This window comes from Thermobia domestica, chromosome 4 (assembly GCF_964235325.1).
Source record: "Thermobia domestica chromosome 4, izTheDome1.hap1.1, whole genome shotgun sequence".
In the NCBI taxonomy this organism is placed as follows: domain Eukaryota; kingdom Metazoa; phylum Arthropoda; class Insecta; order Zygentoma; family Lepismatidae; genus Thermobia; species Thermobia domestica.
The window spans coordinates 245,289,560-245,313,814 of record NC_137457.1 but is presented as its reverse complement, the minus strand read 5'-3'; the positions used below and the strand labels follow the sequence as shown (position 1 = coordinate 245,313,814).

Here is a 24,255-nt window from a genome sequence, read left to right as displayed (position 1 = left end):
CTCGAAAACCACTTTTGGAAACAGTGTTGTCAGTCTTTTTCTTCAAGTGTTGGAAGTTCATTCCCGTAAGCCACTACAGCTTCTTCAGGGCTGCAAAATCTCTTCCCACGCATGCGATCTTTGATTCAAAACCTTTGATATATTAAGGTGTATTTTCAGCAGTGTACTACGAAAATATTTAAACTTTTTTCGAAAATCATCTTGAACAACAAGGGGCCAATGAAAATTCATTAAAAGACTATATAAAAGCCATTCTTAGTCAAACGATTTTATTTCTGTTATAACTATATGTTGCACTGATCAGTACATACAGGGTGAATATGTAATACTGGTTGCAAGTAAAGAGTAAAAATCTTAACAAATGAGTTATTACACGAGTTTGAAATATGTTTTAAACTGTTCAAAATATTTAAAACGTGTTTTTTTGTTCGTGTTTTAAAATATGTTTATAACATTTTGAACATCTTCTTCATGTTTTAAATACATGTTTTGTTCTTTTTCAAAAAAGAACTATATGTTTTCCAACCCAGATTTGTGTGCATGTAGAAGTCCGTGCTGACAAAATGATGTTCATTCGGCATAGAATGGTTTTACACAGTCTATCCTGTATCGGTTTTAGACTGTCTATCGAAATATCCTGTATTCTGTTCTTGAATTTCGAAACTAATTCGACTCTGTAAAAATTTGGATTAAGTTTTGTTTTATTTCCGCCGACCCCTCGTAATGACTGGTAAAATGTTCAGGGTGACCATGTTTTCTTGTTGGAAAATAAACTAAAGCAAGATCTCCTGGCTTGTAGGATGTTTGTTTATGATGTTTATCATAACATTTCTTTTGTTTAATATACGCCTGTTCCAAATATGTTTGCATCACTTTTCTAATTGCTGTTAATTTAACATTGTGAACTTGTATTTCTTGTTTAGACCCAAACGTGCATTTCGTTGGTATTTTAGGCTCATATTCGAATGCTAGATGAGTATTTAGCTCAACCTTATATATAGATGTTAATACCGAAAATAACGTGCGGTAGCTATTTTTTCCATTCAGTGTGATACACTTGTACGAAAAATTTTGAGACAATTCTGTATAATTTTATTCATTTCTTGTACCAATCCAATCGAAGCGTGATTATATGCTGGTGAGTATTTGTAGATGAAATCATACTTTTGTGCAAGATGATGTAAACGAGCAGCTCCGTGTACTGGATGTTGGTCCAAATATAATGTCGTAAATGCTCTAAATTTTAAAATGATGCCACGTTCTAAAAATTTTGAATTTTCGGCAATTATTGAGTCTACCGTCTTCGCGACTACGTAACGCGTAGCTAATTCCGTTGCTAGTAATATATATTTCTTCACTTGTCCTTCCTCAGTTCCTCTTTTGTCCTTTTCCCCTTGGAATCAGACCAAGCTGACCATAGATCCAAGCTATCGCGATGTCTTCTACAGGATGATGCAATAGCTCAGCATGTTTCTTCTCTAGTAGCCATTTTAATTTTTGACAGTCTGGGCATATGCGTATCTTATGAGCAAAATAAACTTAAGCTGCGGCATATAGAATTATAACCGTTTTATAAGATTTTTGAATCCGAAGTGTGGACCGGTAGCTTGCCAGTGAACGGTTGTAAACCGCACGTTGGTTAAAGACTTAGGTATACATAAAAGATGTAATAGTCCGAATCGGCTGAGTTCGTTTTCTATAAAATATGCAGTCTTTAAGACAGAAAAATCTTGCTGATCAAACTGTAGAAATTATATCAAGTTCTTTTCCAAGACACAGGGAATATGTATATAATTATCGTCTTTACGCTGTTCTTTTGCTATATTAGGCAAAGGATAGTTATTTTCCGTTTCCAAAACATTAAATTAAAGGCTGTTGGATCTAAATACATGGCAATCCTCGCTCTTTTCCTGGCATCAGAACCTGGCAAATATTGTATGTTGAAGTCATAGTCGACTAAAGGTAATTTATGCCTCGTATATTTCAAAACCTTATTGGGTTGTGTATCTGATGTAGCTAAGCATTTGACGTCCAGATAAGGATTAAATTTTCTATTGAGTAGAAAGTAAATAAATTTTCGTAAGGTATATATAAGAATAAGAGCATATAATTCTCTTTGTCAAATACCTGACTTCTGTTCGAATTTTGTTAATCTCATACTGCAGTAAGCGACTATTCTTTCTGTGTCAGTTTCTGGGTTATAACAAGCGAGTATGCCCCCTTCCTGTGACTGGCTGCTGTCGGTGTTCACCCAAACTTCTAAGGAATAATTCAAAGTGAAAAAGATAGAAGGCTTGAAGAATGTCCTCCTTCAATCGTTCGAAGAGACTGTCATATTCCTATGTCCATTTAAGTTTAGAGTTAGGAGTTGCCAATTGCTGGAATTGTTCAATTTTTGTCATAAAATCTTTAAGATGTGCCCTAAGATACGAACATAGCCCAATAAAACTCTTGTAATTCGTTTTGTTGTTTTCTTTTAAAGTTTCTTATCTTCTTAGCTATTTTTGGAGATATTTGATGGACTCTCCGCTGAAGAGATATCCCAATATGTTAAGCTCGTGATAACACAATCGTGTGTCCTTAGGAGATGCACGAAAATCGTGTTTTCTAAGTTTCATGAATAAAACTTTTAAATCCTGTAACTTTTGCTAAAAGTCGTAACTCCCGCACATGATATCATCAATGAATGAAGTGATCCTATTGGCTAATCCATCCAAAATCATTCGATTGATAACGATCGGGAACTTGTTTTATGTGCCATAGTGCACCTCAAAAATTCGTACGATATTGTCGTATGATTGACCTCGAAAGTCATATATTTTCTACTTTTATGATGAAGCAAAATTTCGTGAAAACTGGCCGAAAGATCTAACGTACTTTGGTATAACTGTCAGATTTTTGTAAGTTAAGAACAGTCCGTAATTCTTGTGTATTTGGTTACGAAGAACCAAAAGTGGAGAACAAAAGCTACTACTGTCTGCTGGTCTAATTATCTTTGCATTGAGAATTTCTTGAATTTGTTTATCTACCTGGTTTGTGTATGGAGTGGGATGGGTGGTGAACGATCATGCAATGCAGCTGACTTCGAAATTCTGATCTTGTGGACGTATCCTCTAAGATATCCAATATCATCAGAAGCATATGTGCAAACGTCCTTATACTTGAACAATAAATCATAAACTGCCTGTTTTTGAGTTTTATTTAAGTTAAGGTTGACTTCAAATAGCTCTTTCTTTTTTTTTAAAAAAAACAATGTATTTTAATCATTCTTCAATCTCTTCTTTTGTTGTAAATTGTTGCGCTTTTTCTAGAGAACTTGATGCTCCTAGAGCTTTAGAAGAAACTTTGTGATCTTCCTCAAGAACCGCTACTGGTATATTATTCTTTATAGTAATGCTCTGGTTATTGAGATTAAAATTGTCATGTCATTTTGTCATTTTGTTAACGTCATTTTTCTGGCACTAATCTGTATCTCTGAAGTATTCCAGGAAGCAATGACACATACAGAGATTCCGCGTCATCTTTTTTCTTTGTTAGAACAGGAATGAATGAAAGCGAGTAAGGAGGAAGTGTTATGTTTTTAGTCAAGTATTAACATCCTTGCTGAGGTTGCATTATGACTTGAGTTGTAAGAGCTGATAAGACGTTTTTCTCCTTCCCAGCTCGTAGGCTTAGCTTGCGTGGATATTTAAAGAAATAAATTGTTTTTGTTTAAGTCCATGGTGGCATAAGTACATTGGAGGAAATCAATTCCAAAAATGATGGGCATTGGTCTATTAACTATCCGAAAGTAGTGACTAAATGTGGTTTGTCCTATTTTCAATGTTATTAGTGCTATTTGTTTCAAATAAATGTTTCTTCCTCATACTCCTCTCACAACTATTTGGAATGAAATTAAATCCGTTCCATGTGGTATATTATCTAAGGGGCAAATTGAAATTGTGCTCCCTGTATAGACTATTTTATTTTGTGGTCCTAATTTGATATTGATTATTAAATTTGATCTATTAGTTTCGTCTTCTAAAGTGGTTTTCACGCCGAGATGCCAAATTTTCTGATTGCATTTCTGAAGCAGCAACATCGTTTTTTATATGGTTCAAATTGTGATTACTAATTTCTAGAGTTTTCCTTATCATCTGAACAATCTTGACTGTCGATCCCTTTGTTAAGGGGTGACCCTACACCTTTTTTGAAGCTTACAACATGTGGAAGCTCAATGTCCGCGCTCTGACTTACGGAACAGACTAGTATCTGGTCCTCTGTATGTGTGGCCTATTGACTATTCAGGGAGGGTTCCTGTTTTCTCTTCGCTTTATTATTCTTATATTGGTTGCTCCTCTTCTTAAATCGGTGTCCCCTATTCTTTGGCTGACTTCTATAACTTGATTGTGCTATAACTAATCATAACTTCGCTATTATATTGGGCAAAGTAGATAAGTTGAGGAGTATTTTGTTCCTGGTGGGGAACGACTTTTCGTTCCTGACTAACTTTAAGGTGTTCTTGCAAATTAGGCGCTAATGGCTGAGAGGATTTTGAAGTTAGGTTAGACTGATAGTTGTTAAATTGTTGCTGAGAAACAGGAATATAATTGTGCGTTGGATGTATAGCAGATTGCGTCGGTATAGGGAAGTATAATGGCAAGGTTGTTGAACAGGATATATCATCTTTGGTTCATTTGTTAGTATATATGAAGAATTCTGCTGATTAGGTATAGGGTTTTACCGTTATAGCATATAAAATGTCTGTGATAATTCTACATGATATCCTTTTCTTAAAAGATCATTGGGTACTTCTAAGGTATTCAACTTTATATGTGGCGAACGCGGTGGCTCAGTGGTAGAGCGTTCACCTCTGGTGCTTGGGGTCTCTGGTTCGATCCCAGCTCGCGCTCTGTGAATTTTGTGGTGGACAAACATCATGCTCGTGGGTTTTCTCGTGGTTCTCCCGTTTCCACCTACTTTCTTCATTCCACCATTTCACTCATCTCTCATCATCCCGTCTCCTTTAGCCTAACCGGCATAAACGTAGGACGTAAAACTTAAAGATTTCAACTTTGTATGTAGGGCATCATTTGTCTCAAATCTTTATGATGCAATTTTATTGAGAAAATCCCATTGAAGTCCTAAAGATAGGTGGTAGATCTTCTGCTCCTCTGACGCGTCCGGAATTAACTGAAGGGTTTTTCTTTCATTTCTTTCTTTTTTCTTTTTCTTTTTTTTCTTTTTTTTTTTAAGGGAGAGCTCTGTAATGAAATGTTGAATTCTTCTTAATAAAAATTCAGAAACCTTCAAGACTTGGTAAACTGATGATAGTTATAAATTGTACAGCGCTTGAAACCACAAGCTCAGATGAACCGTCTGTTACGCATATGATACATGAACAGAAAATTCGGTACGTGTTTGGTCAACCTTTGTTAACATCCACACTAAGGCGCGAAATAGTCTACGCACCGAAAGAGTGGAGAAACTAGTAGCAATAAGATGTAAATTGAAACTTGAGGGAAAGTCTTCAAGCCATACTCGTCCTTTTCTAGCAGGTTTATTTTCAAGGTTTTATATTGTTATCTGCACAACTACTAATTAAATGAGTTTATGTGTTGTAGAGAAGCGAAACAAAGTGTGTGTTATCAATTGAAAGCAGAACATCGAAAAAAGTCCAGAATTTCCAAGAAGAAAAAAAGTTTTATAAAAGAAAAATACGTTTATAACCCTTTGCGTCCCTAGGTAGAGTAAATTACATGCGGGATTCGGTTTTGTTTCACAAACAATTTCATTTTAAAAGTTTCTGTTATCAAACAATAAGAAAAACAGAATCATTATAATTCTGGCCGTAATACACAATTAACCTAATAACTAGTTAGGATAAATAGGTGTCCATGAACGCAGACAGCCAATGGAATGATCTTTATAAAGCTCCAGGCAATCTGAGTGGAGGTGAGTTACGATTGTCTGTGCTGCACGCAAGTAAAGATTGGTTGGATTCCCACATAGCTTTAGGCATGCTAGGCCCCAAGGAAAACCATAGACCTCCACGCAACCCAGATTTGCAGTTACAAAACTCTCAGAGCAACACACAATCTAAGAGGGTGGTTAAGTCCCCACAAAGCTAAAGGTAAGCAAGGTGGGCGGGAGGTCACTTCCCTAGGCAAGCTGGATTAGATAGAATCTCTCACAACTTCAGCCAAGCTGAAAGAGGGGAGTTCACTAGCAAAGTGATGTCGATTCATGAGTTGCATCGAGTTGTTTACCCTCTTTTGAGCAATGGTGGTTCTGCTGTTCCTCTTCTATCACATGACCTAGTGGTAACGATGTTACTGTTGCCGCTTCATGTAGTAATTTTTAGTAGAGGATCGCGTGGTATTGTTTACCAAACAAAAGCCCGTGTTTTTATTTGCAAATACAGACTACGTAAAGTATATTACGCCCGTCCTAGAAAAGTTTAAAAATAAGACAGATGTTTAGTTTTTTGTAGATTGTTCACTGCTGATAAGCAATCAGAACTGGAACATACTTAAGATGCACTAAAAATATATGATTAGACTAAACACTAAACTCAAGCATTGGTAAACACTACCACTGTATAATAAAGGACGGTTGTAAGAGAAGAAGGTAAAAGAGTTACTCCTTTGCCCAAGGCAGGATGTGTGAACACTCACTTCATCTCCCTCGACGGAAAGACTGTTTTGAACGTTGGCGTATACAGTTAACATAAATAAACTAATCCATTGACGGTGACATGTAAAGTGTTTGTCGATGGTGTTTGCAAGTCACTAATAAGTACAGGAGAGATGTTGGAAGGTTGTCCATCGAGGGAATAAATTGTTTGTGTCATGAAATCATGTGCGGCATCAAATGCGTGAACATGGTTCTGTAGATATATTACGGTTTAAAAGGTCCCCAATGCCATTTTCTGCAAAAAATCTTGTTTAATATATAATAAATTGTATATAAAACATGATGATATATAATGAATTGTCTGGTCATTGGTCGTATGTTGTATTGCTTGTCTTATTGCTTTTAATTTCTATAAGTTCATTCTCGTTTTCTTGTAGTTGACAAATTTCGAATTCGGAGCTGTAACGTAGGAACACTAAGATGTATCAGTTTATTCTTTAATTGTTTTATGTAAGATTATTCAATTGATTTTGAGCTTTTACTTGGGGTATCAAATCTGAAGCAACGCCTGTAAATACATGCTAAGTAATTATTTTTTCTGCAGTCCGTGATTGTAATGGTACTAAATAATCAACCAAGATAAAGATATGATCCGAATCTTTGGTAATGTGTCCAGAATATTTAGTCAAATGTGGAAGGTTGAATGGCAGTCTATTACCCTGTTCGGCTATATTTATTGTATTGTCTGTATAAGTGATTTTACCTGACATCGTCTTGGCATAAAGTTTTAATGGTTACTTTAATTGATATGTTCAAGAGAAAAAGAACCGCAAACACAGTCTATTCCACGAACCTAAAATTTTGTGAGTCCACTTTTCAGTTAGCAAAAGGATTAGGATTAGGATTTAATTTCTGGGCTTTCAGCATCTAAGGCCATTTAGCCCTTCACGTTTTGAGGGATGTCGTCCCTTAGCGAGCACACAATCCGAGGAAATGGGAGGAAGAAAGGATTGGGGAAGGAAGGAAGCAGCCTGGGACCTATAAGTTTGTCTGGTGTGAATGAGGAAAACCCAGGAAAACCTCAATCAGGGTGGCTGGCCTGAAAAAGCGTTTTACACTTTTTCGACCGCGAGTGTCCCCGCCGGGAATCGAACGCGGGACGCTCGCACCGAAGGCGAGAGCGTTAGCGACTACGCTACGCAGGGCCACTAAGTTAGCTAAAGAAGTCCGCTAGTGAAGCATCAGTTCAATCAGTCAGAATTGAGACGGCGCTGCTACCATATAAATTACGTTGTTAAGGTACTAGGTAAAGCAAATTACATAAGGATTAGGCTTTCTCCCGCACCCAATTTCATTATAAAAGTCCAAATTATAAACCAAAATTACACAGAACTACTATAGAGTAAATAGGTATCTCAAAACCTAGATATCCAAGTGGATTATCCCTACAAATTCCAAGTAAGCTGAGTAGAGGTGGATTAGTATTTTCAGTACTTCAAGCAAGCAAAGAGAGGTTAGAGTCGCACAGAGCTCCAGCCAAGCTAGGTGGAAAAGAAAACCACAGAGCTCCACATAATCTATGTGCTCAGGAAACTATTTTATGAAAGTTGGTGTGTCTGATAAATAGATTAGGCTATTTAATATGTAGTGGCTACAAAATAAATCTTCACTTCTCGTTTCTCTTTTCTTACAGAATGGCTTAATTTCGACAATGAGATAAGGCCGAATTTTTTAACGAAAATATAATGGTTCCTTAATATTTTTGTGAGACTTAAAAATTTACTCAAAGTTTGAAATAAATTTCGAATATATGTGTTAGAATATTCATATTATACATCCTTTTAACTAAGAATAACGAAGCAAATCTAATGAAGAAATATGCTCCGGAAGACGACTGAAAGTAGTTATATCTGGTCGAACAGACGTAGTAGGAGACTTTATAAATCCATCGGCTGGCAGTATCGTGAACTTTGTATTTTTTCGTCAAATCACAAATCTTACTAGAGGCTCCACGGAGATGTAGCAACCAAGTATGCGACACCATTGACATTTCAAATACAAATTTGCTATGACCAACTGTAGATAGCTATGACCACCCAATCCTGCCAAATATGAATTAACCACCTTTGCACACAAAGTTTTAACTCGTGCCAAGAAACCAGCAAAGAAATTATATTGTTTTCTAGCACACAAAAGATCCTGCAATAGTTCCTGCAAAGCAGTGTTTGGATATTTAAAGAATAGTTGAGTCAAAGGCGACACAAAAGTCTTACTACAAGACCTTAACGCAAAAGACAGAGGTACATATACGTTACTAGTGTTCGCACAAGATACAAATACTTCAGTTTTGTTAGTGAGACGCTACCCAACACTTAAGAAACGCTTTCCTATTTGTGGAATTATCAGAAAAGTCGATATCAATACGAAGCATGTAGTATATTACTGAAACCATTACCCATTTAAAGTTTCAACATTACCCAGTTTTCACCCATTATCAGGGAGTGACTCTACCAAATGTTTGCTTGGAAAATGAAAGTTATCTCATAGGAAGTCATTTATTTTAGTGAGTGTATAACTTACTGTCTTGCAGAAGTAATCTAATAGTGCCTGAGTATTTCTTGCTACTGTCCATCAGTTGTAATTATTTATTTGCATGGTCTAAAAGTTATACACCTCAACAACACTACTGCAGAACTACGATGATCAGTATTAATAGCGGAGAAAGCTTTCAGATATAAGTTTCACTCCGTACAGTTAAAAAAGTTAACTCTCAAACATTTGGATTGATAAAATATAATGAATCAAATCTACCAACGCTAACCTTGCTGGACATGGCCGGTGTATGGAAGAGGAAATGGTTACTCCTGAATTCTGTGAAGAACTGTATGATTTATTGTGGCAATTGCTTCCTGGTTCATTCATTTTTGAAGATATTTATCTCGCTGATTATTCAAGTAATTTCCAGATTATTTTGCTTATGTGGCTATTGGAACACAAACTATACTGCTTTACAAGAATTATGTTTCTACTTACAATTTATATTACAGTAAATACTTACTAGGTTTTGCATTTCATCAATAGCTATTTTATGAGCTGAACCAAAGGGTGACACAATTTCAGAAACTATATTATCGCTTACTTCATCTTTAAATTCGTGAAGGATTACAACTTTTCCTATATATCTCCCTTCATCCGCTGCTACCTATAAAAATAAATATACGGGTGTTTCACATAATTGATTAATAAAGAGACAAATAGAGTATGCAATGAAATAAAAATCCAAGAAAAAACAATACTATTAGCATACTTTGTGTCCCATTTATATTGTTGCACTTACATAATATGCTGTTTTGACAATTTATTCCAGAGGTTCCTTCCACATAACAATGATAATTCACGCTATTTCCTAATGTATGAAGCAGCGTTTTGGAAACAAAATAATGATTTCACCTAATAAATGCTGTTACTTGGCAAAATCACTTCTAAAGAATAATGTGTAAAATATCACTGTAGGTTACTACATGAAAATATGAAACAAAAGGTAACCGAAAAAAGCTGAGAGTGAAGGTCAGCAGTCCTGACCAGGTGGAAGGAACTCAACTTGTACTACTTCCCAACAATTTCACCATAAAGAGAGCATAGCTCTCCGCGGGTGTAGAGGTGGTCATTAGGTGTGAAAAAGAGATTCATGTGGCGACAACCAATGTCTGGTACGCATGGAATCCTCATAGAGGACCCACGTTTCGACACCAGAGAGTACGCGATCAAAGATGAGCGTGTTCAGGTGCCTAATGAGCAAGACGAGCAGGTTGTTAGTTGTTGTTCCTTGTTGGCTGCTAACAATGTATTGGGTACCTACTTCTTTAGCTTATATCACTTCCCTTCGCATGCAGCTTCAGTCTAGCTGTTTCAGCAAAACCATGAAACGTTTCTGCAAGTTCGTCAAACGTTAGACCACTGTCTCCTTCGAACCTACTGTTAGAGCATCGTCATCCAACCCGCCCTATCCAAGGTTCATCCAAAAGCCTCACATTACCCGAATGAACTTTCTGAAACAAATGCCTGGAGGTGCGTTCATTTACAATTTCCCCAAATGTCTGGTGTATGGGCCAATTTTATGCGAAAGCTGACAAACCCATTCTCAAGTCATACAAGAAACGTACCTTGCTACCTTGCTACCTTGCTTCGATACTTCCATTTCTTTTCGACACTGGTCGAGACATGGGTCTTGTGTGTGCGAGACACACTTTCATTACTGAAGGTCGATAGTTAGACTAACTCCTGATCATTTGCAGGCATAGGAGTCATTTCGTTTCCTCTCTATGAGCGCATAATTAATGAGACGTCAAAAACGTCAGGATTTTGTTTTGCATACATCGATTTCTGAAATTTCTTTATTTAAAGATTTAGACATTAACAAATCAAATATTATATTAAATTTTCTGTAATACTATATGATCAACAGTGCTGCAAACTCAACATGAAATTATACTTTTTATTAATAATACAATCGCTTATTACATGTTTCAAATCAGTATATTCAATGAAGAAAACACTACACATATTGAACAGCGTTTAAAACTAGAAGAATACAGTACTACAAACACCAAGTAAACTTAACCTTCTGTAATAGTACCAAGGAATTCAAACAATAGTCTCATGATGTAGTAGATATGGTAATTCTCAAGCATAGTAAATTAGTGCTGAATAGTATAAACATAATATGGTGTACTTCGAATAAACAGAAATTAAGCTACTGATAATACGATTTATTGAAAGGACTCATTTGTGAAACCTGTTTAAGGAATAACCACATGAAATGACACATATTGTTTTGAATAAGCACAAAGGTCATAAGGTGTTTCAAACAATTTGATATTTCGAAGAATATCGGATATACGATGAACATTACTATTACATAGAACACTGCTTAATAATATTATTCTCGGGCAATAGTTGTAATTATAATTACTCATAAACAATGTCATAATACTATAAAAGCAGAAGAAACAAAAGACGTGTAAGTAATTTAAGACAAATAAGTTATTTCAAGCATCATAATCCCCTACTTTTATATCCTTGGAATCGTTTACCGTAATAAAATTGTAGGAAATGGGATTATGTTCTTTAAAACAATTACAGGTCTAGAACATCCTGATTTAGCGTTAGAAATTTTCTTTTCTCTTCTTCCTTTCTTCTATTTTTCCATTGTAAATAGTCTTATTTCTACTTATTTTTTTTGTTTGTCGTCCTATTTGTAATGTATGAGAACTCCATCTTCAACTGAACAAGAATAGAATGGGGTTCACTTTATAAGTTACTACGCACTGGCAAAACTAAAGTATATAAAACAATTCCTGAAAGACATGTAATTTGAAGAAGTTTTATATATTTTGTTTCATTGGGAACAATTATTATAAAAATATATTTTAGATCATCGTGGAAAACTTAATCTACAAACAATTTTAATTGTAAAATTATCATTACTTGTATTCAGTGAATACATTTAACCTACCCCTCAATTTCATGTATTTTATGTGTCTATCGAGGTTATATATATGCCTACATAAGTTTAAACTCACCGATCGTATTCTAAAAAAACGTTAGCTATCGTACTTGTATGGCAACAAAATTCTCAATTCAATAAGAAATTAAAATTTATATCTTAAAGTGCTGAAATGTAGGCATCCTAAGAAAATTGTTTTCTAAATGGTTATTGAACAGAATCAGAATAAACTAGACAGCTACGTTTCAAGTTCTTTAAGTGTTCTCTATATAATGAATAAACTCTACGAAGTAAACCATTTGACGTGAATATGGAGAGATATTGAAATACATTTATTGTAAGGGTTCCACATTTACAATTATTTTCTTCTTACAAGCAAAGGATGTTAATAGAGGCACTTTGATATAAATAAACTTTTCGATTCCATCGATGATTATTTGTTCGTGTATTTAAAATTTAATAAAAAATGCATACTAAATCTTATCTAATGTAACACTAATAAAATCCAGAGATAAAGTATTTTCGTTATTAAAAATGTCAATCAAATGTTAAACATATAATTGCGTCCTATGAAGAACCGTTTAATTTACTTTCATTACATGGTACACAGATTTTAAACTTTTTATCGTTTATTACACTTTGACCTGAACTATTGAAGATCTTATATAGGTTTTAATTGGGTCATTCTCATTTAATTCCGGCAGATCATGCAAGAAAAAGTCAGAAATAATTTTCAATAAATAACAAAAGCAGCATTTTTGTTACGATCCTTAGAACGTCTGAGTAAAGATTTCATGTTTTGGCGTACACTTTTCATCACAATTTTACGAAAAATTAACGATTTTAGAAAGATGTCATTTCATTCATGTCATTCACGTCATTTCATTCATGACATTTCATTCATGTCATTCATTCATGTCATGTCATTCATGTCACTAACGTTTTCATATGTGCTTGTGCACTAAAGAGAGTTATTTTATGCTTGTGAAAATTGTTTACTTTCCAGAACTAGACAAGATGTTCAGTATGACGTGTAACAAATATTTCTTAACGAATTTTATTGAAGGAAATCTGCTACAATGTACGAAAGTAACATAAGTGACATGTACGTGCAATTACTGTACTAAAGTTCAGATTTTAGTAGAAGAAAGATAAGACAAGAAATTCTAAAACAATTATCAGATTCCACTGTAAAATCTTCCATTATCTTTCGTCTCAGTACCTATCTATTTGCAGTTAAAATACCGAATGTCCAGAAAAATCTATATTATCTTCATTACTCTTTTACATTAATTTGTTTTGTTTGCATTCGTTTATATTTTTAAAATTTTCTCTTATTATTTTTAATATAAAAGATTGACAAAATAATAATATATGTTTTAGTTGATCTTCCTTGTACTTGTCACATTTATAAAAGAATGAACAAAGATTAGATTACATAATGAAATAGTCCATAAGGAAATTATGTTTAAGAATGTGACTAACATTTAATCTAAAACATAAAAAAGACTCATTTGAACTTTTACACCAAACCCAGTATTACATTTAATAATTTCAGAGCTGTAGTAGTTGAGCCAAAGAAATCAGAAAACTGAATGTTTGTGTTTTAAAAAGAATAAGCAAATCTAACGTATTTTATTGCCGATGCAAGCCCATCGATCGACGTTCCTTTTTCATTAGATTTAAAGGGAAAATTAATATATATTTGGATATTCTTATTTATATCGTAATAAATATCATTATATGTGACAGCAACGTATGTGACATTTTGTCTATATTTTAAAGAACAATTTCTAAGATTACCAACTTCGAATGCAATCTGTTTTAATACTTTAAAAGCAATAGGTCAGCTAGTATATATACTAAGCTGAGTCAGCTAAGTATAATAGGCTAACTTCAGAATATACTAAGTATATTTTTTTAGGAACAAAAACAGTCCTGAAACATTGGTAACTTCGAAACACATATTAAATCTACTTACGTATTCATCTACATGTTTTCTTCCACAAAATCAAAAACGTATAACGACCATCGGAGCACCTGATTACTCTGAATCAAGAAACATTCAGAGTAAAACCTAACCATGTCAAGTTGTATTTTGAATCCTACCATGTTTTGGAAATTCATAATACCAGAGAGTAACTTAAGTGATAAACAATTACAAGACAGTTACTTTTCTTAAAAAATAACTACCACACTCATTAAAAAAGAAAGTTTACATTTTTCAATTCTATAAAAACTTTTTATTACGATCGTAATTGTTTTATTTTGCACCTTATGCTTGTCAACGTAGAATAATTACTTCGAACTTTGAAAATGCTATTGGGAGAGGTAACTTATATGACAAAATTAGTAATTTTTTATTATTTTCAAATAACTCGGAGATATATTTCAGTGCTAATTTTGTTCCAAGGATTAGTAGCAGCTATCCTGTCTCCCTTTAAAATAGAAACTGGATAAATTAAATTTTGAATATCCTATGAAGTTCGACATATTTACCGGAGTTCAATGAAAAAGAGCCAATTAGATGTTATAATTCAATACCATTGTTGTATTTTCAGCTTCTTTATAAATGTCATAAGTTATATGAATCTCAAAGTACTAATTTATCGCAACAACTTTATATAACTATACCCAGGGAAAAAATAATATAAAATAAAATTGTAATCTTCCGGTTTGCTGATACGAATATGTTTCATTTCTTGTTAAATAGTGTAGCTAATGTATGATCTGTCAGGAAAGTAAATGTACACCTATTTTTCGAGTCTGGCATTCCTGCGCTCCATCCGTGGAGAGTATGAGAATTAAATCAATCAAATGTTGACTGAGGGGCAAAAAGAAAAGCTTAATCTGAATAAGACATTGCAGAGGGGCACAAGCTGTGAATACGAATAGTGCATTGTGTAAATAAAGGACGACACCGAAAGAGAAAGCCAGAAACATCTGTTAAACTTACAAAAAAAGAGTAAAAATTGTCGAAGTGGGAACATAAAACACAAATACAACAAATACGCCGACAACTAAACGATCACCATGCCATGATCTTGGTCTAGTGGTTAAGGTGCTGACTTACAAATGCAAAGGACGCAAGTTCGAATCTTAAGCGAGGACCTTTTAAAAATTTTTGTTAATAATACATACAACTCATGAGAGATGGTAAAAGAGGTCGTATTTAGTTTTTCGTAGCAATTATTATTGGTAATGTTTAGTACTGATAATACTTTTTGTCTTTGCGTATTGCCTTTATTCTTTTCTTCATTTCCAAAGAGAAGAATATCCGAACAAATGCCACCAAAATTCCTCATATTTTGAATGTAAACGCCATTTGCAATTAGTGAAGAATAAAAATTGAACGTTCCGATGTAGCTGCAAAAAGTAAAAGGAAAAACATGGAAGTGGACCATACTCATGGTTATTAAAAATACAATTTCTACATGCCTTACACCTCCCGACCACGTTTCTACGTTAGCAAGTAAGAGGTTTGTGTTTAGGTTAGGTTGGTCAATACGTTTTGCAAAGGGGCCCGGTTTAGCTCTGACGCACCACAGGTGCGAGAAGGTAGAAAAACACCTTTTCTCTCTCCCTCTGTGTGTCTATTTATCTATCTATTTGTATATATATAACGCTATTTGTGAATGCCATAACCACCCTAATTTTCAGCGGATTGAGACGAAACTTGGCACAAACATTAATTGTTGAAATATCTTGATGAGTTCGTTAACCAGAATAATCAGATGAAAATGTTCAAAATGGTGGCCCTTCAAACTCTTAAAAAGTTCCAAGGGAACCAAATTTCGCCCATAAATAGGTATTCAGAAAGTTTGAATAAATTTTCCTCTTTTACTGAAATATTTGTGTGCAGAAACTTATTGAAATATTGGACCCGATTAATCGCCTAAAGAAGGTTCACGCCCTTTCGCTACGGTCAGGTTTTTTTCTTTTTTTTTCTTTTTTCTTTTTTTTTGCAGGAGGGGGTTATTTTCCTATCGGAACAAGATGATTGTTAGTGATGATATGAAATTACACATTGAAAGTGAAGTAACTTGTGTAACGTGTTATTTGAAAGAATAATAAAATAAATGTGCATTCCTCTAACACAGAGAACTCATGTATTTCGAGTTCGGGAGCCTGAATGGCGAGGAGTGTTATTTGATTTGCTTTTTAGTAAGACATTGCATTGCAAATAAAGGTAGGCACCATTAGTGGTAAGCAAAATAATAATAATAATAATAATAATAATAATAATAATAATAATAATAATAATAATAATAATAATAGGTGTTGTTTGTGGCAAGGTAATATCTTAATCAATTCTTCTTCAAACGTAATGATTGTAACGCCATATCTCCCTTACAAACAAAATATTAGCAACTTATATCGAGAGAACGAGAAACTGTAGAGCGATGGGAGCAACGTTGGACAGTATGTACTCATAGTACTCAGAAAAGTAAGCGATTTCAATGCAAAAGGAACGAAGAGTCATTGTCATGGGTAGTCATGGGGCCACGGCAGAGCCCTCTTTAGGCAGTGTCAATAACTTATATCGAGAGGTGATACTGGGATGGGACACCGTGGACCCATAAAGCGCATCGAAAAAATAGGGGGGGGGGCGCCAGCCAGCCTTACTTATTTCCACATAATAAAATAAAATTATGTTGTCGAAATACACACACGAGTTAGCTTCTAATATTTCATATTATTATTATTATTATCGACAGCGTCTTTTCATTACGTGTGCGTGTTTGACATGAAGCCAAAGAGAAGATCCATCAATCATAGAAAGAATAATAGTCAGTTACTTTAACTGTGAACGACAGCGAAAAATACGAAAAGAGTGGACTACCTGTAGCGTAAAGAAGCAATATTTACTCTCAAATGGATAAAAAGTCAAGCCGAGATTAATTCGAACTCGCATGGACGGCGCGAAAAGCCAGTGCTTTTTCCACTTTTTTTTTAACTGACTCACTGAACGTGTTTCAGTAACTTACTTATTGCTAATTTTACTTGCTTCACTCGTTTAACTTGCTTTTTCTAATAACTTATAACGACAGAGACACGAACATAGAAACATCGAGAACAGTTAAAAATCATAGATGCTCTCCCGCCGGGAATCGAACCCGGAACTCCATACACCAAAGGCGCACGTGCTAGCGACTAGACCAGCGGGAAGGGCACCACTTTCTCTCTGTGTCGTTAGGGATTACGACCACTGTATTGCCAGCTATCACTTCTGTGGGTTGTATACTATGATCACATGTTTCTTCTCTGCTGCAAGAGTAAAACCTACATTATATGTAATACATGAGGTATTTAGACCTACATGCTCTTCATATAATGTAATAAAAGGGTCATGCTGGGAATAAGAAAAAGAACATTCCTTGGACAAAACGGAAACTATTGGCATCAGAAATATTTATCTACGAGGCATGCGCAGTAGTATATTTCAGAATAGTTACTGTTTTGTTCAGTAAACGAAGAAAGGGGTATAAAAAAGCAAATATGTCGCGTCAACGAGATCGACCAGATTTGACAGGGGCGGAAGCAGATGTATAGTAATACAACAACTTCGCTCAGTTTATACGAGCCGAGCCGGTTGATATCACTACCCGAGTTGGTCTTCTGCTTGGGCTCTAGAATTCGACCGTACAGGTCTCAGCCTTAATTTTAAGAACTACAGTATAATTTTAAGTACTACAAGAAAAATATCTTTGACTCGACTCGGATTGAACTCGAGTCGAGTCGAATTTTGGCTCGACTTCTGCTCATCCCTATTCGTATTTGTATTTTGTTTCCATTTCAACAATTTCTACTCTTTTTTATCTTCGTTTACCTATTGTTTCTGGATTTCTCTGTCGGTGTCGTCCTTTATTACACCATGCACTATTCTTATTCCCAGCTTGTGACCCGCTTCAATGTCTTATTCAGTTTAGGCTTTTCTCCTTACATTGACTTGACATGTGATTGATTTAATTCCCACTTTCCGCGCACGACCGATGAAAATGTTTTATTATTATTATTATTATTATTATTATTATTATTATTATTATTATTATTATTATTATTATTATACTATTGAACTTGCACGGCGAAATTACTGTATAATACGATATCATTTCAGTAATTTTATTCCATTGTATGTTATTTAATTTATTAATGGGCAGTAAATTGTCTCCAGATCAACGAATAAATTAACTACGGCATGCACTTTGGTGGAAATATCATTACATGAACATGTTTGGAACGAACCAATAATCTTATTGCAATGATATTTCCATTGCAATAATTGCATAATAATTCCCTCGCCCTCCAAACTACAGGAACGAGTAATGAAAATGATACGCCCAACAAAATGTAAGAACTACACGGGTCTAATCGTCAAATCAATTATGCAGTGTTGCAAACCCCGCACACCTTTGGTGTATCTCGAAAACGGTTAGAGATATCGCTCTCGAACAAACGCTGTTAGAGATATCGCTTTCGAACAAACGAACAAACGCTATTAGGATTCCTGAATCTTACATAGACTTTCTATGGTGTTTCCAGCATTATGTCATATGGGCACTTTTCCTCCTATAGCAACTGCAAAATTTTCAATTTTTTCCCCCTTTGCTGTGGCAACCCTGTTACTCACTGGATGCTGTGCGTTCTTTGGTTTACTCTTTCGGTTACTCCTTTTCATTCCGTAGTATTATTTTTCTTGCCTTTTTGCTAGTTTTGCTCTACGGACACTTTAATTTCTTGATCTTTGAAGCTTTATAACTTCCTTATTTGGCAACACTGACAGATGCGGTTTCGCTTGTTGGTATTCACATTCTGTACTCATTCTTTTGATGGCATAAACTTCTATATGTTCTATTTAAAAAAATACAACTTTGTACTGAGCTGGCAACACTGTTGACCTGGTAACATTGTGTGGTACCTCAAAAGACGTCCCCCTTCCACAAGTATCTGAATCCACCACACTCGTGCTAATATCTCTTCTGGTTTCCGATTTATTCAGGGCTGTCCAACATTACTGAACCACCCTGTATATATATATATATATATATATATATATATATATATATATATATATATACCGATTGAATAACAATGAATCTTATAGAAGTGGTGATTTATATGTCTGTTATAAGTAATTTTTATTTCTTCGGGACATTGAGCTAAAGACTAGCTTGGGTAGCTCTCTAGTGTGGGAGTGGATGTCGAAAATCGTTTAGTTTCTGTTGTGCAGGGATCGAAGATAGGACTTGGAAATTAATAAATAACTAGGGATGAAGTTGACAAGTAAAGAATGTAAATCGTGACAAAAATCGGTTCGTGTTAAAAAAAAAACGATAAATAAATCGAGAAACGAGGTTTCAAATACTCAAATATCTTACCGTCTACTTATAATAAATCTATATAAGCTTATAAAATCACAATTTGAAAAGAGTTTGAATAACTTATGCGTCTGAAGTAAATGAAAGAATGAAATAGAACATTAGTATCATGAGGAACAAATTTGTTGGTAATTCTAATTTGATTAGTTATAAATAAATATTGGGAAAAGTTTGAGAGGGAACGAAAAAAAATCAAAGCAATATAATTAACTAACTAACTCTATGGCCTATGGACCCGGAGGTTCAATCCCGCGTTCACAAAAGCTCTACACTGATTTCTATCCTTAGCTAACTGCATCCAGTTTCTACTTTTTATTCCGATCTCTGCGAGATCCATCTTAATATTGTCCTCCCATCTGCACCTAGGTCTTCCTAATAGTCGTTTTCCGATTGGTCTTCCAGTCAACACTTTGGAATCGTTTCTACTTTCTTCCATTCTAGCTACGTGACCCGCCCACCTAAGCCTCCTAGACTTGACGACCCTAACAATGTTGGGTAAACCACATAACTTATGTAGTTCCTGGTTATGAAGTTTCCGCCATTCCCCATTCCCGTTCCTCTTGGGTCCGAATATTCGTCTCAGGATCTTGTTCTCAAATACTTTCAGTTTATGTTCTTCCCTCAGAGTAAGTGGCCATGCTTGGTAACCATAAAAAACAACACGCATGATTATCGTTTTGTATATTTTAAGCTTCAAATTCCTCGACACAATTCGCGACGAAAAGAGCTTTTGAATTGAATAATAACACGAATTCCCTGCTTTTAGTCGACATTTAATTTATCCGTGAATATGATTTTCGTCTGTTAATATTGATCCTAGATCTTTGAAACTATCCACTTTATCAAAAGTATTATTTAATATTTTAACGCATCCATAATTTACCGTATTACGGTCCCGACGCACTTCCATGTATTTAGTTTTCTCTGCATTTACTTCTAAACCCATGTCCCTGCAAGCGTTTATTAAGATCTCTGCATTTCTTTCTATTGTTCTTCTATCATCCCATATTAAATTTACGTCATCAGCATATGCCATAACCTGGTGAATACCGTTAACTATAGACCCTGGTTACAATCTTTGATTTTCCTTAAAGCGTATTCCAGAACAAAGTTAAATAATAATGGCGACAACGCATCTCCTTGTTTTAGGCCATTTTCGACGTGAAAGCTTGTGGACAAAAATTTTCCTACCCGGACTTTACTTTGGGATTTATTTAAACATATCTTAATTAATCTAATTAGCTTTCTCGGTATTGGAAGTTCTGGAAGAACGTTGTATAATGTTTCTCTCCTAACCGAGTAGTACGCCTTTCTAGATTCAATAAATATTTGATGAACCGGGGTATTGTATTCCCACTTTTTTTCGGGTATTTGGCGAATGGTAAATATTTGGTTGATAGTTGATCGATTTCGTCTAAATCCGTAGTCATAATCTCCAATAATTTCATCTGCGTATGGGGTAAATCTTGTAAATAGAATATTTGAAAGAATTTTATATTATGTTGACAGAAGATTAATGCCTCGATAATTATTACAGTCAGTTTGGTCGCCTTTCTTGTGAATTGTAACAATGATTGATTCTTTCCACTTCTGTGGCAATTCTTCCTTGTTCCAGATAAGGAGAATGAGTTTGTGTATCTTGTTTCACAAATTTTCGCCTCCAGCTAAAATTAACTCAGCCGGAATTTCATCTACACCCGGGATTTGTGTTTCTTTAATTTCTTTATAGTGGTTTCTACTTCTATTGGGTTGGGTTCTGGAATATACGGTTCTGCGGTGTGTATCTCCTTTTCTCCACGCACACTAGTGTTTGGTTGCGTGTTAAGCAAATCGTCAAAGAAATCTTTCCATCTATTTAAGATGCTATCCGTATCAGTGAAAACTGTACCGTCAGATTTTTTAATATATAAGCAGGAGGTTGATAGCCTTTCTTAAATTCGCTGATCCCCTTATACAAGTCCCGGATGTTTTTATTTTTACTATTATCTTCAAGGTCCTAATTGCACCTTTCAGAAAATCGCGTTTATTTGTTTCAAGGTTTTGGAAGTTTCCCCCCTGATATCTGAGAAATTTTGTGTAGTTATTTCATTTGGATTTTGTAGCCAGCGTAATTTTGCTTGTTTTCTCTTCTCTGCTAGTTTTATGCATTCCTTGTCGAACATGGTTTGTTCCTACGTATATACACGTGTCCAGATTTTTCTTTTGCTGAAATTTTAATGCTATCTCTAATTTCAATCCAGGTAATCTCAACACTAGTGCACTCCAAATCTTCTAGAGCGGAGAATCTATTCGAAACTTCAATCTGGTATCCCTCTCTTACCTAGCTCTCTTCAAATTTCTTTAAATTGAATCTCTTCGTTTTCGGACAATGAATATTACCTTTAATCAACAATAATCTGTGTCCTTTTATCGCTGCTACCAGGTAGTAATCAGGGTCAGCCCCTATGCTAGATTGCCTTCTTCTATCTACAAAAACATGATTTATTTGATTATGTGTTTATTCCGTCTGGTGATGTCCAAGTGTATTTATGAACGTCGCGATATGAAAATTTTATACTCTTCACGATTAGGTTTTCGGATGTTGCAAAATTCACGAGTCTAAAACCGTTGTCATTACTTTCTTTATGTAGAATTTCGTTTCCTAGAATCAGTTTCACAATATCCTCTCGTCATACCTTCGCATTGAAATCCCCTAATAGAATTTTCATATGGTATCGCGGGAGATTGTCCCGTTCCACTTCTTCGTAAAGACTGTCTTTTATATCTTCATTCTTATCTTCATTCGGGGCATTTAAAACAATATCACACCACCGTCCCTTAACAGTACTAAAAGAAAGTCTGTTAGTAACAAATTCAACCCGTTTTAGAGCTGGTAATATTCGTTTGTGAACGAAAAACCCTGTTAGTAACTGGTAATTTTTATTTTCTTCACCGTAAAAGAACGTAAAATTTCCGGAATTCACAGATCCATTTCCTTCCCAATTAACTTCCTGAACTTTTACTAGGTGCACTCTGTACTTCTCTAACTCACTCGTTACGGATTCTAACGTGCCTGCCCTATAAAGACTTCTAATATTCAATGTTAAAAAACTGATGTCCAATTTCTTTTGCTGAGCTGTGAAAACTTATCAGTCCTCGTTCGAGGCTTTTCTCAATATTTCTGAACAAGTGCATTTTTTAATAGGCTGAGGTTGTTGTTTTTACAGGTAGGTGGTTCGATTCCACATGAATAATCACATCAACTTGAAACATTTTCCACCCATAGATTAATATTTAATGCCTGCCACTTGCTTTTTGTCCGTTATATGAATTCATCGGCTCAAATAAATGTTTGAATATATTCTACACAAATCTCTACCAACTCTCGATGAATTACAGACGGATGGTTCCCATTCCTACATATTAATAGAAAAACAGTGGACAAAACGTTATTTCTGTCACATTTCAGTAGCTTGCGGGAAACATGGTGACTTAGTGTTTCAGCGATTATCCCTAATACCCTGTCCCTGATGTGATACCCAGCCAAGTAATTTGTTCTCGACAACATCTTTTAGATGGGTTTTCCCGGCATAAAACACTTAGCTCCCACCTTCTCACTCCAATATCTATTCCATCATCATCATTCACTTCCCTTCATCAAGTGCCTTCCTTTGCCTAAAGAGCTTAAAAATGAGACGTTAAAATGTAAGATTTCATTTCAATTCATATTACGTACCACGTTTGAATTTGTCTAGAGTGAACATAAGCAAAAACATTCTGAGCTATGATGACTGTGAGACGTACTACCCTTTGACTCATCTTACAATATTTTAATTACACACGAAGAAAACATTGGGATATTCAGCTCAAATTACCTTATTTTCTATTCTCATTTCCATCAGTATAAAGCTAGTGCGTAAACATTTATGCTGCATAAGAACAACTCCATCTATTGAAGTGAAACAGTTGCTGAAGTATATCACCATCAACTTTTTCATTATGCTGCTAACAGCGTAACAGTTCTTAACGGTTAATGAGATATAGACCAAACTTATCAACTCAAAACCAACTACTTTGATTTCTCTATGTTGAAACAAAATACTTTTCAAAGATAAGAGATCAAACGATGGTAACTACCATATGTATCACTGAATGGTGTTTTTATGTGTGTATGTTATTTAATACAGTCCTTATATCTTGTAATTGAACAATTTGGTACGTGAGATTAAATTTATTTTTTAATATACTTCTCATCATCCAGATATGCATTCTGCGTACATATTACTATACTGTGACGCAGAACCGACTGACACATTTCAGGGTGGAATATTGCACAATAACATTTTAAAATTTTTTTCTGACCAGAACGAAATGATTTATTTAATAACTATACTTGTTTTGTTACAGTTTCATGGACCTAACGTCCTCTTCATCAGACATTGAGAAAAGACAGATGACAGCAAATCTTATATCTTCCTCAGCCGTTAGTTAGTATTTTCATTTATCATTAGGGATCATTAGGGATAAATGAAAATGCTAACTAACGCCTGAGGAAGATATAAGATTTGCTGTCATCTGTCTTTTATCAATGTCTGATGAAGAGGACGTTAGGTCCATGAAACTGTAACATAAATCGTATACTTATTAAATAATTAATTTTGTTCTGGCAAGAAAAATTTTTTTGAATGTTGTTGTGACTATTCAGAACTATGGAGTATATTTAATATTGCACAAGTGTAATAACTTATATTGGTTGGCGTGGAAGGAATCGGAAGA

The 24,255-nt window shown here is 34.8% G+C and overlaps 1 protein-coding gene across 3 annotated transcripts in view; it reads right to left on the bottom strand.

The window, feature by feature from the left end:
* Nucleotides 1-24,255, bottom strand: part of LOC145683953 (uncharacterized) — a 318,861-nt gene that overhangs the window by 130,834 nt on the left and 163,772 nt on the right. For all 3 annotated transcript variants that reach the window (XM_081755667.1, XM_081755668.1, XM_081755669.1), the window contains one exon: nt 9,674-9,817. In XM_081755667.1, coding sequence (XP_081611793.1) covers nt 9,674-9,817 — 144 coding nt within the window. The remainder of the gene's footprint in view (nt 1-9,673; nt 9,818-24,255) is intronic.